Below are 15,653 nucleotides of genomic sequence, written 5' to 3'. Positions count from 1 at the left end.
ATGAGAGCCAGTTTCATCATAGCACTTGATGGTTTTTGCAACTGCTCTTAAAGAAACTTTCAAAGTTCTTGAAATTTTCCGTATTGACTGACCTTCATGTCGTAAAGTAATGATGGACTGTCGTTTCTCTTTCCTTATTTGAGCTGTTCTTGCCATAATATGTACTTGGTCTTTTACCAAATAGGACTGTCTTCTGTATGCCAACCCTACCTTGTCACAACACAACTGATTTGCTCAAACGCATTAAGAAGGAAAGAAATTCCACAAATGAACTTTTAAGAAGGCACGCCTGTTAATTGAAATGCATTCCTGGTGACTACCTCATGAAACTAGTTGAGAGAATGCCAAGAGTGTGCAAAGCTGTCATCGAGGCAAAGGGTGGCTATTTGAAGAATCTCAAATATAAAATATATTTTGATTTGTTTAACCCTTGTTTGGTTACTACATGATTCCATATGTGTTATTTCATAGTTTTGATGTCTTCACTATTATTCTACAATGTAGAAAATAGTAAAACGTTAAGAAAAACCCATGAATGAGTAGGTGTTCTAAAACTTTTGACCGGTAGTGTATGTGTGAGATATAGCTAGCAGGCTGGCACGGAGATGGCCAAAGTAAGGGACCAGATTGCGTGTGTGTCACTCCTCTGGCCTGTACCATCATGTCACAGTGCTATGAAGTTGTATGTCACCAAATGAAGAGAAAAGGGGAGAGATGATGAGTGCAGAGTGGAGGAAATGTATCTGGACTGAAGCAGTGGGGTTACTGGCCTGCTACTCTAGACCTGTAACTTTTTCCGAGCGTGAGACGCTCCTCAATGCACTGGTGTAGCGCCTATGTTGGGGTAGTAGCTGTATGTAGTGAGAGCATGTTAAGGGTTAGTGGTGTTTGGATAAAGTTTTTATAGGTTTAATTAGTGTTTAGTAGTTGTATGTAGTGGGAGCGGATCAAAGGGCTCTGCTAGATTACAGCCCCGAGACCAGTCTGTCTCAGACCACTTGCGTAAACAATGGATTAGAACTAGAATGGACCAAACCTTGAACATTCTTTGGTTTTATGGAACAATAATATTAGTCTAGACTCACATTCAACACACACACACACAAAAACAAAGCTGATAAATCCAGAGAGAGCTGTGGTGTGAGGTAATCAAGTAGATCCTGATCAAAGTGGAGTGGGTTTTAATCACCTCGTTGTGTGCGTATGTATATAATCAGAGGGGATTTCTCAGTGTGTCGTAGAAAATGACATTCAAAGGGCACAGACTCAGACTTTGTTCTCTGAAGCGCGCCTGTTTTTTCATCCTCAATGACTGAAAGATACTCATCTCTTTCTTTTGTTTCCTCTCCCCCCCTTCCTGCCCCTTCTCTCTCGCTCTCTCTCTCTCAGGTACGGTCTGAAGCCCAACGACCAGATCCTGGCAGAGGACAAGCATAAAGCATTGTGGGTACCTCCTACCACTCACATTCATTCATTCAATCATTCAACATCGTCCGAGGTTCATCTAAAGTCTCAGTTGCCTCACATTTGCCTTATTTCTTTGTTGCGTGAAGAAGTGTTTTTCCATTTTAAACTCCTGATTGACTGTGGTCGCTGTTCAGGCACACACGCACACATATAGGGTCCGTAAGTTCACACACTGAGCTGTTCTCTTTCCTGGAGTGGGCTGGACAGAACAGACCTGTTCTGGAATTCACCAGGATGAGTCTAGCCAATGATGGGGCAGGAGGTTTAGAACTAGCCAATAGAAGGGCAAGAGGCCTAACCTCCCCCTCCCTCCGGGCCAAAGCAGTTTGAGGAAGAAAGTCTACCTTTAACCACATAGAGATAAGAAGACAGCTGAGGTGAAGGAAAGGACCGTGGAGGTTTCCCCCATGGTTCAGTAGGGTACAACCAACATTGTATTCAGATCAGATCCGTATATCATATGAATGTTGTACCATAAAACATTGAGCACTTCTTTTGGCGTTGGGAGATTAATTTGGCATGTAGCTAGCTAGCTTAGCATTTAGCTTGCTTCATCAGATATTAGGCTTTTGGAAAAAGCTTGACATCAGCAAGTTCTCGTCCTGGCAAAGTTGTCAGTCGGACTACTGTCATCACCATTATAGATGGCAAGCAAATCAAACAATATTTGGATATAGCCATCTAGTTTATTTCCTGAAAGTTAGCTTGTTAACTACCCTACCGGTCAAAAGTTTTAGAACACCTACTCGTTCAAGGGTTATTCTTAATTTTTTACTATTTTCTACATTGTAGAATAATAGTGAAGACATCAGAACTATGAAATAACACACATGGAAACATGTAGTAACCAAAAAATTGTTAAAGAAACATTAAGAACTAAAGAAATTCCACAAATGAACTTTGAAGTAGGCACACATGTTAATTCAAATGCATTCCAGGTGACTACCTAATGACCTCATGAAGCTGGTTGAGAGAATGCCAAGAGTGTGCAAAGCAGTCATTAGTTCTACTTACCACTATGTTTAGCCAACTGTACAAAGTTTATACCGGTACATTGCAAAGTAAACATTATCAGCCAACAGTACATCGGCAAATGCACCCTTCTGCTGCTTGACAGGCAGAGCCCACAAAGGATGGAAAATTAACCTAAACCACTCAGACTTGTCAGGTATAGTTCACTTTTGTTTTATATCACTCAAATATCAAATTAATGGTGGCTGATATCGTGAGGCTACCTGAAATTACACGATCAATTGATATTTACTGATCATGAAAAGCATGCAGTTACTTGCTGCATAATTCTGATGATAGAGCTAAATGTGTGCAATTGTTTTGCATGAAGTAATTGGAAATGTGTAGTTCTGGCTATGCTCTTCAATAGGTGTTTATATTCCAACTAAATATTTAACATTTATTTAACAATCCCCTGAAAACGACACACAGTTGTCAATAGTTTTAGCGGAGCTGGGGGTCTCCTTGCCCTCCAGCAGGCAAATGATTGATAAGGACCTATTAACTAAGCGTCTCAGAGAAGGAGTGCTGATTTGGGATCAGTTTAGCCAATTAGATCACAATTAATACTATTACATGGACACGGGGAACCTGATCCTAGATCAGCACTCTTAGGGGGCTTTCACGTCGAATTGTTTTGGAGCGTTTCTTTTACAACTCTAGTGCGTTTCCCCCCTAATTCGGTTTGTTTGGACTGGTGTGAACACTATCGCACTCGGGAGCGCACTAAACAATGCACCGTGGTTCACTGCAGGTGAGAACAAATGATTGGTTGCAAAATGCATGCATCATCATAACTTGACATCTCTGAAACATTCTGTGAGTAGAAGTGCATTTATGAGCGCATCCGATTAGGGGCGATGTGGGCTATAATGGGAATATAAGTTACTGAATAGCCTATTCACATTGCAGTTGGAGTGGCTATTGCTCAGTTTCCTCCCACATGTTGTTGGAAGACCAAAGCGAAAGTATTATGAAGATTGGGATATGCAAGTGATGCTTCATGATGCTCATAGATGGATTTAACGTGAGCATTTTTTCCAATAAACAAATTACTTGCATGGACACTTGGTTTTTGTTTAGGAATTTTTGTTAGTTTGACATCTGGCTTTGTGAAATCAACCGGACCAAAAAAAAGAAATACAATGTAACAAATAATCGGACTCTGATTCAAACTATAGCTCAAAACTATGTGGGAAAGCCCTTACTCTGAGATGTTTGATTCATTCTGCCCCAGAAAATCTGTACATAATTAGTATATCTGGATCATGTCCAGACAGAGGGAGCAACAGTCTCAGCTGTGCAGAGTTTTGTTGTAGCCTTGGGAGTTTCCCTCCCCACCAATCCAGGCATTCTTATTGGTCGAGGAGAAACGTCTCACTGCAGGAGGCGTATTGAGACTAAGAAGTGTAACATTCATGACGTTGCAGATATAAATTAGTTGATTTATTCTACTCTTCAGACAATCATATATGTTCTACACAATACATTTCTATCTGAACGTTTTGTAACTTTGTGTCATTCTGAACGGACCCGATGTTTAGGTGTTTGAGCTGTGTCCCTAGGTGTGCTGGCCCCCTTCCCCCCCAGCCTTAGTCCATTCCTGTCCAGATGTTTGAGTTGTGACCAATACTGACCTCAGCTGTTCTGTTAGCCAACAACCACCCTGCTCTAGTTGAGTCAGCAGACAGACTGGTCAGATAACAAACCACTAAGGTTGGGAAATAGCTGTGCTGGAGGGGGAAGGCCTCTGATTCACTCCTGTGCGCCTCTCTCAGCCAATGGCACAAACAGTCTCGCAAAATCTCATCCTCACCTCCTTAGTTCTGTGTTCTGCTGGGCCAGCCCTATTTTAGTCCGTTTAACATGCATCCATCCCCCCATTCATACACACGTGGACCCGCACATGCACGCACGCAAACACCTACCTCTCTCCCCCTCTACCATCCCCTCTCCATCTCTCACACTCTCTCTCTCTGTCTGTCTGTGTGTGTTATCAGTAGGTGATAAGGCTCCTATATATAGAGAACAGAACATGTTACTTGGAGCTACTGGGGCCATAATGGTCTTTAGCTCTGTTTCAGAAGAACATTTGTTTCTCAAACCATATGTACTGAATCATCGTAAAGCTTGAAACCATATAACAAACTTTTCCCTGTTGTCTTAAACATTGTACGTGCATGTGTGTTGTAGGTTTGATGAGATTGTCAAAAAGTTTAAAGTAGAGTACCATGCCGGAGGAGCTACACAGAATTCTATAAAAATCGCCCAGGTATGACACACACACACATTTAGTCATTACACTATCCCACTGTACCTTTTTCAAAATGTGTAAAGGTTGCCCAGGTATGTTTCATTCACACACACACCACACACTCTAACCTACTTGAATACACACACAGTGGATGATCCAGGATCCCCATAAGGTGTGTACGTTCTTCGGCTGTATCGGAGAGGATAAGTTTGGGGAGATTCTGAAGCAGAAGTCAGAGGAGGCCCACGTGGATGCCTACTACTATGAGCAGACAGAGGAGCCTACAGGGACCTGCGCCGCATGTATCACCGGAGACAACAGGTAAACACGACACTCTCTCAAAATACACACATACACACACTCCAAGGACAACAGGTCAAGACTCCACTCCATCTACAGTGGCATGAAAAAGTATGTGAACCCTTTGGAATTACCTGGATTTCTGCATAAATTGGTCATAAAATCTGATCTTCATCTTAGTCACAACAATAGACAAACACAATGTGCTTAAACTAATAACACACTAATTATTGTACATTCATTTGAACATTCACAGTGTAGGTTGGAAAAAGTATGTGAACCCCTCGGCTAATGACTTTTCCAAAAGCTGATTGGCGTCTGGAGTCAGCTAACCTGGAGTCCAATCAATGAGACGAGATTGGAGATGTTGGTTAGTTGCCCTGCCCTATAAAAAAACACAACATTTGAGTTTGCTATTCACAAGAAGCATTGCCTGATGTGAACCATGCCTCGAACAAAGATCTCTGAAGACCTAAGATTAAGAATTGTTGACTTGCATAAAGCTGGAAAGGGTTACAAAAGTATCTCTAAAAGCCTTGATGTTCATCAGTACACAGTAAGACAAATTGTCTATAAATGGAGAAAGTTCAGCACTGTTGCTCCTCTCCCTAGGAGTGGCCGTCCTGCAAAAAATGACTGCAAGAGCACAGTGCAGAATGCTCAATGAGGTTAAGAAGAATCCTAGGGTGTCAGCTAAGACTTACAGAAATCTCTGAACATGCTAGCATCTCTGTTGACGAGTCTACGATATGTTAAACACTAAACAAGAATGGTGTTCATGGGAGGACACCACGGAAGAAGCCACTCCTGTCTGAAGTTCGCAAAAGAGCACCTGGATGTTCTACAGCGCTTCTGGCAAAATATTCTGTGGACAGATTAAACTAAAGTTCAGTTGTTTGGATGGAACACACAACACTATGTGTGGAGAAAAAAAGGCACAGCACACCAACATCAAAACCTCATCCCAACTGTAAAGTATGGTGGAGGAAGCATCATGGTTTGGCGATGCTTTGCTGCTTCAGAGCCTGGACAGCTTGCTATCATCAACGGAAAGATAAATTCCCAAGTTTATCAAGACATTTTTCAGGAGAATGTAAGGCTATCTGTCCGCCAATTGAAGCTCAACAGAAGTTGGGTGATGCAACAGGACAACGACCCAAAACACAGAAGTAAATCAACAACGGAATGGCTTCAACAGAAGAAAATACGCCTTCTGGAGTGGCCCAGTCAGAGTCCTGACCTCAACCCGATTGAAGATGCTGTGGCATGACCTCGAGAGCGGTTCACACCAGACATCCTAAGAATATTGCTGAACAGAAACAGTTTTGTAAAGATGAGTGGTCCAAAATGCCTCCTGACCGTTGTGCAGGTCTGATCCGCAACTACGGAATATGTTTGGTTGAGGTTATTGCTTTCAAAGGAGGGTCAACCAGTTATTAAATCCAAGGGTTCACATACTTTTCCCACCCTACACTATGAATGTTTACATGGTGTATTCAATAAAGACATGAAAACGTATAATTGTTTGTGTGTTATTAGTTTAATCAGACTGTGTTTGTGTATTGTTGTGACTTAGATGAAGATCATATCAAATTTATAACAGGTTTAGTAGCATTGATTATAACATACTGTGTAGCATTGGTTATAACAGGCTTAGTAGCATGGAATAATAACATACTGTGTAGCATTGATTATAACAGGCTTAGTAGCATTGATTATAACATACTGTGTAGCATAGATTATAACAGGCTTAGTAGCATTGATTATAACAGGCTGTGTAGCATTGATTATAACAGGCTTAGTAGCATTGATTATAACATGCTGTGTAGCATTCATTATAACATGCTGTGTAGCATTCATTATGACATACTGTGTAGCATTGATTATTACAGGCTTAGTAGCATTGATTATGACATACTGTGTAGCATTGGTTATAACAGGCTTAGTAGCATGGAATAATAACATACTGTGTAGCATTGGTTATAACAGGCTGTGTAGTATTGGTTATTACATACTGTGTAGCATGGAATATAACAGGTTTAGTAGCATTGATTAAAACATACTGTGTAGCATGGATTATAACAGGCTGTGTAGAATTGATTATAACAGGCTTAGTATCATGGCATAATAACAGGTTAGTAGCATGGAATAATAACATACTGTGTAGCATTGGTTATAACAGGCTGTGTAGTATTGGTTATTACATACTGTGTAGCATGGAATATAACAGGTTTAGTAGCATTGATTATAACATGCTGTGTAGCATTGATTATAACAGGCTGTGTAGCATTGATTATAACATGCTGTGTAGCATTGATTATAACATGCTGTGTAGCATTCATTATAACATGCTGTGTAGCATTCATTATGACATACTGTGTAGCATTGATTATTACAGGCTTAGTAGCATTGATTATGACATACTGTGTAGCATTGGTTATAACAGGCTTAGTAGCATGGAATAATAACATACTGTGTAGCATTGGTTATAACAGGCTGTGTAGTATTGGTTATTACATACTGTGTAGCATGGAATATAACAGGTTTAGTAGCATTGATTAAAACATACTGTGTAGCATGGATTATAACAGGCTGTGTAGAATTGATTATAACAGGCTTAGTATCATGGCATAATAACAGGCTTAGTAGCATGGAATAATAACATACTGTGTAGCATTGGTTATAACAGGCTGTGTAGTATTGGTTATTACATACTGTGTAGCATGGAATATAACAGGTTTAGTAGCATTGATTATAACATGCTGTGTAGCATTGATTATAACAGGCTTAGTAGCATTGATTATAACATACTGTGTAGCATTGGTTATAACAGGCTGTGTAGGATTCATTATAACAGGCTGTGTAGCATGGATTCTAACAGGCTCTGTGGCATTGATTATAACAGGCTTAGTAGCATGGAATAATAACATACTGTGTAGCATTGATTATAACAGGCTTAGTAGCATTGATTATAACATACTGTGTAGCATAGATAACAGGCTTAGTAGCATTGATTATAACAGGCTGTGTAGCATAGATTATAACATGCTGTGTAGCATTGATTATAACAGGCTGTGTAGCAATGATTATAACAGGCTATGTAGCATTCATTATAACATGCTGTGTAGCATTGATTATAACATGCTGTGTAGCATTGATTATAACAGGCTTAGTAGCATTGATAATAACATACTGTGTAGCATTTGTTGTAACAGGCTGTGTAGCATTTTAACAGGTTTAGTGGCATTGATTATAACATGCTGTGTAGCAAGGATTATAACATGCTGTGTATTATTGATTATAACATACTGTGTAGCATTGATTATAACAGGCTGTGTAGCATTGATTATAACAGGCTGTGTAGCATGGATTCTAACAGGCTCTGTGGCATTGATTATAACAGGCTTAGTAGCATGGAATAATAACATACTGTGTAGCATTGATTATAACAGGCTTAGTAGCATTGATTATAACATACTGTGTAGCATTGATTATAACAGGCTTAGTTGCATTGATTATAGCATACTGTGTAGCATAGATAACAGGCTTAGTAGCATGGAATATAACAGGCTGTGTAGCATAGATTATAACATGCTGTGTAGCATTGATTATAACAGGCTGTGTAGCAATGATTATAACAGGCTATGTAGCATTCATTATAACATGCTGTGTAGCATTGATTATAACATGCTGTGTAGCATTGATTATAACAGGCTTAGTATTGATAATAACATACTGTGTAGCATTTGTTGTAACAGGCTGTGTAGCATTTTAACAGGTTTAGTGGCATTGATTATAACATGCTGTGCAGCAAGGATTATAACATGCTGTGTATTATTGATTATAACATACTGTGTAGCATTGATTATAACAGGCTGTGTAGCATTGATTATAACAGGCTGTGTAGCATTGATTATAACATACTGTGGAGCATTGATTATAACATGCTCATGACCAATTTGTGCAGAAATCCAGGTAATTCCAAAGGGTTCACATACTTTTTCTAACCACTGTAACTCCACTGTGTCCCTCTCATCAACTCCACTCGTTCTTCTCTTCCTTCCCCCTCCCTTTCTCAGGTCTCTGGTAGCTAACCTAGCAGCAGCTAACTGTTATAAGAAGGACAAACATCTGGACTTGAAGGAGAACTGGAAACTGGTGGAAAAAGCCAAAGTTTACTATATCGCTGTGAGTAACAAAGACCACATACACACACACTGAGTAGCATTGCTGATAACAGGTTGTGTAGCATTGATTATAACGGGCTTAGTGGCATTGATTATAACATACTGTGTAGCATGGATTATAAGAGGCTGTGTAGCATTGATTTTAACATACTGTGTAGAATTGGTTATAACAGGCTTAGTTGCATGGAATAATAACATACTGTGTAGCATTGATTATAACAGGCTTAGTAGCATTGATTGACATACTGTGTAGCATTCATTATAACAGGCTTAGTAGCATTGATTGACATACTGTGTAGCATTGGTTATAACAGGCTTAGTAGCATGGAATAATAACATACTGTGTAGCATTCATTATAACATACTGTGTAGCATTCATTATAACATGCTGTGTAGCATTGATTATAACAGGCTTAGTAGCATTGATTATGACATACTGTGTAGCATTGGTTATAACAGGCTTAGTAGCATGGAATAATAACATACTGTGTAGCATTGATTATAACATGCTGTGTAGCATTGATTATAACATGCTGTGTAGCATTGATTATAACGGGCTTAGTGGCATTGATTATAACATACTGTGTAGCATTGATTATAACAGGCTGTGAATAATTGATTATATCAGGCTTAGTAGCATGGAATAATAACATACTGTGTAGCACTGATTATAAGAGGCTGTGTAGCATTGATTTTAACATACTGTGTAGAATTGATTATAACAGGCTTAGTAGCATGGAATAATAACATACTGTGTAGCATTGGTTATAACAGGCTTAGTAGCATGGAATAATAACATACTGTGTAGCATTGGTTATAACAGGCTTAGTAGCATGGAATAATAACATACTGTGTAGCATTGGTTATAACAGGCTGTGTAGTATTGATTATGACATACTGTGTAGCATTGGTTATAACAGGCTTAGTAGCATGGAATAATAACATACTGTGTAGCATTGATTATAACAGGCTTAGTAGCATTGATTATGACATACTGTGTAGCATTGGTTATAACAGGCTTAGTAGCATGGAATAATAACATACTGTGTAGCATTGGTTATAACAGGCTTAGTAGCATGGAATAATAACATACTGTGTAGCATTGGTTATAACAGGCTGTGTAGTATTGGTTATAACATACTGTGTAGCATGGATTATAACAGGTTTAGCAGCATTGATTATAACATACTGTGTAGCATTGATTATAACAGGCTTAGTAGCATGGAATAATAACATACTGTGTAGCATTGATTATAACAGGCTGTGTAGCATTCATTATAACAGGCTGTGTATAATTGATTATAACAGGCTTAGTATCATGGCATAATAACAGGCTGTGTAGCATTCATTATAACATACTGTGTAGCATTGGTTATAACAGGCTTAGTAGCATGGAATAATAACATACTGTGTAGCATTGGTTATAACAGACTGTGTAACATTGATTAAAACATGCTGTGTAGCATTGATTAAAACATACTGTGGAGCATTTATTATAACCTGCTGTGGAGCATTGATTATAACATGCTGTGTAGCATAATTACAGGCTCTGTGTAGCATTACAACAGGCTCTGTAGCAGTGATAAACAGGCTTTATTATTTCCTCTATAGGGTTTCTTCCTGACAGTGTCTCTGGAGTCCATACTGAAAGTGGCCAAACACGCTTCTGAGAACAACAAGCTGTTTACTCTGAACCTCTCCGCTCCCTTCATCTCCCAGTTCTTCAAAGACGCCCTCATGGAGGTCATGCCCTATGTGGACGTGCTGTTCGGCAACGAGACGGTACACACACCCTCATTCATTCATTTATCCAGTGTCTAGGTACTTCTAGAGAGAGAGACAGACAGACTGACAGAAAGTGTGACAGGGAGAGAGTGACGGAAAGAAAGAGACCAGTGGGCAAATAGGCAGAGAAAGGGCGACAGACACAAGTAGACAGATGAGGATGATGGAGAGAGAGACCGACAGGCAGACGAGATAAGATGACATGGAGAAATACACTGAATGAACAAAACATTAGGAACACCGTATTTTTGCCCTCAGACTCAATTTGTCAGGGCATGGACTCTACAAGGTGTCGAAAGCGTTCCACAGGGATGCTGGCCCATGTTGTCTCCGATGCTTCCCACAGATGTGTGAAGTTGGCTTGATGTCCTTTGAGTGGTGGACCATTCTTGGTACACACGGGCAACTGTTGAGCTTGAAAAACCCAGGAGCGTTGCAGTTGACACCATGACACCATACTCCATTCGAAGGCACTTCAAATCTTTTGTCTTGCCCATTCACCCTCTGAATGGCTCACATAAACAATCCATGTCTCAAGGCTTAAAATTCCTTCTTTAACTTCTTAGTGGACGGGATTGATTTGACAACACCCAGTGAAATAGCAGCGAGCCAAATTCAGAAACAGAAATACTCATAATAATAATTCATAAATCATAGAAGTGTTATACATCGGTTTAAAGATGAACTTCTTGTTAATCCAGCCACAGTGTCAAATTTCAAAAAGGCTTTACGGTGAAAGCAAACCATGCTATTATCTGAGGACAGCACCCAGCATACCAAGACATGAAAATCAGATTTCAACCCGCCAGGCGCGACACAAAAGTCAGAAATAACGATATAATTCATGCCTTACCTTTGAAGATCATCTTCTGTTGGCACTCCAATATGTCCATTAAACATCACAAATGGTCCTTTTGTTCAATAAATTCTGTCATTATATCCCCAAAATGTCCATTTATTTGGCGCGTTTGATTCAGAAAAACACCGGTTCCAACTCGCCCAGCATGACTACAAAATATCTAATAAATTACCTGTAATCTTTGTCCAAACATTTCAAACAACTTTCCTAATCCAACTTTAGGTATTTTAAAACGTAAATAATCGATCAAATTTAAGACGGGATAAACTGTGTTCAATACCGGACGAAAAACAAAGAAGGCGCGTTCCAGGTCGCGCCCATCAAAACATTAGAGAGCACTAGGCTGGACCCTTGTTCTGAACAGCCGTACTTCTTAATTTCCCTAAAGAAAAACATCAACCAATTTCTAAAGACGGTTGACATCTAGTGGAAGCTATAGGAACTGCAAGCATATTTCTATTAAAACGGGCTTACCATAGAAAACCAATAGAAAACAGATTAACCTCAACAACAAAAAATTCCCTGGATGGATTGTGCTCGGGGTTTCGCCTGCCAAATCAGTTCTGTTATACTCACAGACATTATTCAAACAGTTTTAGAAACTTTAAAGTGTTTTCTATCCAAATATACCGATTATATGCATATCCTAGCTTCTGGGCCTGAGTATCAGGCAGTTTACTTTGGGCACACTTTTCATCCGGACGTGAAAATAGTGCCCCCTAGCCTTAAGAAGTTTTAACCTGTCTCCTCCCCTTTAGCTACACTGATATGACGTGGGATTTAACAGGGGACATCAGTAAGGGATCATAGACTGACCAGGTGAAAGTTGTATCATTTAAAGAGCAGGTGTTCCTAATGTTTTGTACACTCCGTGTAAATGGAAACTCATGGGATATTTCTGTTTTTCAGGAGGCGGCCACGTTTTCAAAAGAGCAAGGCTTTCAGGTGAGTGGACTGCGATTTGAAACACAAACACACACACTCTTGTATATTAGTATAGCTTGTTTGTGACTATGGTGTGTTTGTAGACTGAGGACATCGAGGAGATTGCCAAGAAGGCCGAGGCTCTACCCAAAGTCAACAAGAAGAGACCGAGAATCGTTGTTTTTACTCAGGGGAAGGACGGAACCATCATGACCAAAGGTAACTACACACATACACACACGTTGACAGGCACACGCACTGACACTCGCACAGTGATTTGAGTGCAGAAACTAGCCTGCCTTCAGCAACTCGTTGGAATTGGCCTATATGTATAGTTCCTGTTGCAAATGGCTCAAATTATGACCCTATATCTGTACAGCGCTGTGAAGCGCAGAGCCAGAGTTCTGACATGTATAGCATGATACTATACAGTCACTACATTCCAATTTAGGTGCTTATTAGTGCCCAAATTTGCCATTTTCAACCCGTATACCGTGTGTGTGTGTGTGTGTGTGTGTGTGTGTGTGTGTGTGTGTGTGTGTGTGTGAAGGAGGTGACAAGGTGGAGACGTTCCCAGTGCTGAAGATTGACCAGAAGGACATTGTGGACACAAATGGAGCCGGAGATGCCTTTGTAGGAGGTACGTGTCCCTGAGTGTGTCTTTATTTGTGTGTTTATCTATGTGCATGAACGTTTTGGGTGGCTTTCTGTAGGGATATTTGTCTGGTTCTTGGAGTTGGTCCTTGAGAAAGTTGAATCAGTGTGTGTGTGTGTCATGCAGGATTCCTGTCAGAGTTGGTCCAGGACAAGGAGTTGGAACAGTGTGTGAAAGCAGGACATTACGCTGCCAACGTCATCATCAGACGAGCAGGATGCACCTTCCCCGAAAAACCAGACTTCCACTGATGACCTGTAACCTTAATTGCTGACCGCTTACACCTACCCATCCACCCTTACCTCTGACCCTTACCTTCCAACTTAACGAAACCAGGTCCCCCCCTGTCCTTTTTCTTCTTTCAACCATCCATCCATGCTTTCATCCAATCCATCCATATATCTGTCATTGCTTTCAGCCCTTCTTCCCTTGTCTTTCTGCAACCAGACTTCTGTGCCTATTCTTCTTATCCTACGCTAGGGGATGCTCTCGGGCCACACTGCCTGTATCTGTTTATACTGATGTTCAACTGCCCTCCCTAATGACTCTGCTGAAGTCTACTGCCCTCTGTAAACACAGTTAGACTGAAGGTACTAACTTAATACTGCCGATTCACAGTTAACTATCAGCCTCTCAATAAACTGTCATGTTTACACACACAGCAGGATGCTGCTGGAAACCGACTGCTGTCCAGTCTTCTCCTTGGAGACTGAGCTAAAGCCAAGTTAGTGAGTTAGGATTAGGTAACAGGTTAGGAACATGGTTAATGAATTAGTTACGGATGGGTGGAATACTGTAATTTGATGGAGGAAGTTTCTGTTGAGAAGGTTGACAATAATATCTAGTAAAGCAGCTCTATCAGAGATATTAAGAACACCACACATAGAAATTAGATAGGCAGTGTCATTGTGATTTAGATTTCATAATTGTTTTCATTGATTGCTGTTTTATTATGACTGGAGGCTTATTGAAGCGGAGAAGTGTTGCTGTAAAACCAAACAGATTCCTTAACCTTAAAGCGCACAGTAAAAGTGTAAAGTTCTCTGTACACTTTGTAAATGTGTAAAGGCCTCTGTGTACTTTGTAAACATGTCAAAGCCTTTTGAGTAATTAGTGATTTTTATGGCTGTTTTACAAATTATTCATATTTAAATAATACATTTTAAAGTGATGCTGGTGTAACTTGGCTAATAAACACATTTCAGTTGGTCTAAAACAAAATATCATATTAGGCTTTTTATAATTTTATAAACAGCCTGTGTATATGTCTCATAACACTCTAGGAACCTTTGTGCAAATGTTTAGTTTGTAAAAGGGGAACTTGGTCTGCAGGGGCTGTGAGGCTTAGGGCAGAAGTAAGAACCTCTCCTTGTGTCTATGGTTGTTGATATCATTGAGTCTGTGTGTGGTATTGTGACTTGCTGCTTCTACAGAATACTTCACTCATTGTCCATTGACACTGGCTAGCGATACATTTTTTTATAAAATTACTGTTATGATTCAGAAAAGGATCCTATGTATCCTCAATATGAGCTGCTAACCCAAATTACCTAAAAATACAAAGGATATTTAATTAACAAATGTATTTTTGTCTTAATTTCCCCAGGTGAATTGAGAACACATTGTTATTGATAATGGCCATCACCATATTGCTTTCACCAGTCACTGTTAACATCAAGAAAATATGAATGAAATGACAATATGGTTGATTTGTAATAGTGTATTTACTGCGTAATAACTTAACATTATGGCAATATACACATTTAACAAAGTACAATGGAGTTGAACATACAAGCAGTGTATATTGTATTATAGTTTCTTCCATTCATGTTGTTATAGTCTATCTCCTGTTTGCTTCTCTACTGATGAATGTGTGTGTGTGTCAGTGTCTTAGTATGTCCTCCTGTAGTTGTATATCCAGGTCTCTCAGTTGTTTCAGGAAGCCTCGATTGGGCAGGACGTAGCGTCGCTGTCATACATGCGCAATAGCGTCGACCAGTGCCCTCACTCGATCATCATATACCCCAGGACCAGCGTCACTGACCCATCAAACAGTGCACCAAGATCTTGTCTGATTTACAGAATTGATGGGCATAAATCACTACCACTTCCCGTTAAACAACCACCTCTCTTGGTTACAGTGCCTACTGATTCCATCTCTCTCTACTCCAGGGTTCCTCAACTGGTGATTTTATTTGCTCCCCGAAGTTT

At 39.9% G+C, this 15,653-nt stretch overlaps 1 protein-coding gene across 2 annotated transcripts in view; it reads left to right on the top strand.

The window, feature by feature from the left end:
- Positions 1-14,663, top strand: part of adka (adenosine kinase a) — a 46,754-nt gene extending 32,091 nt beyond the window's left edge. The window contains exons 3-11 of one of the 2 annotated variants that reach the window (XM_014153933.3): positions 1,390-1,443; positions 4,672-4,750; positions 4,881-5,053; positions 9,112-9,220; positions 10,831-11,001; positions 12,773-12,808; positions 12,892-13,006; positions 13,338-13,427; positions 13,569-14,663. In XM_014153933.3, the coding sequence (XP_014009408.1) occupies positions 1,390-1,443; positions 4,672-4,750; positions 4,881-5,053; positions 9,112-9,220; positions 10,831-11,001; positions 12,773-12,808; positions 12,892-13,006; positions 13,338-13,427; positions 13,569-13,693 (952 nt within the window). In that variant the 3' untranslated portion in view covers positions 13,694-14,663. The remainder of the gene's footprint in view (positions 1-1,389; positions 1,444-4,671; positions 4,751-4,880; positions 5,054-9,111; positions 9,221-10,830; positions 11,002-12,772; positions 12,809-12,891; positions 13,007-13,337; positions 13,428-13,568) is intronic. The other variant, NM_001141692.1, reaches the window with a different exon arrangement.
- The last annotated feature ends 990 nt before the right edge of the window (positions 14,664-15,653 follow it).

This window comes from Salmo salar, chromosome 18 (genome assembly GCF_965601325.2).
Source record: "Salmo salar chromosome 18, fSalSal1, whole genome shotgun sequence".
In the NCBI taxonomy this organism is placed as follows: Eukaryota; Metazoa; Chordata; class Actinopteri; order Salmoniformes; family Salmonidae; genus Salmo; species Salmo salar.
This window is presented reverse-complemented; position numbering and strand designations above follow the sequence as displayed.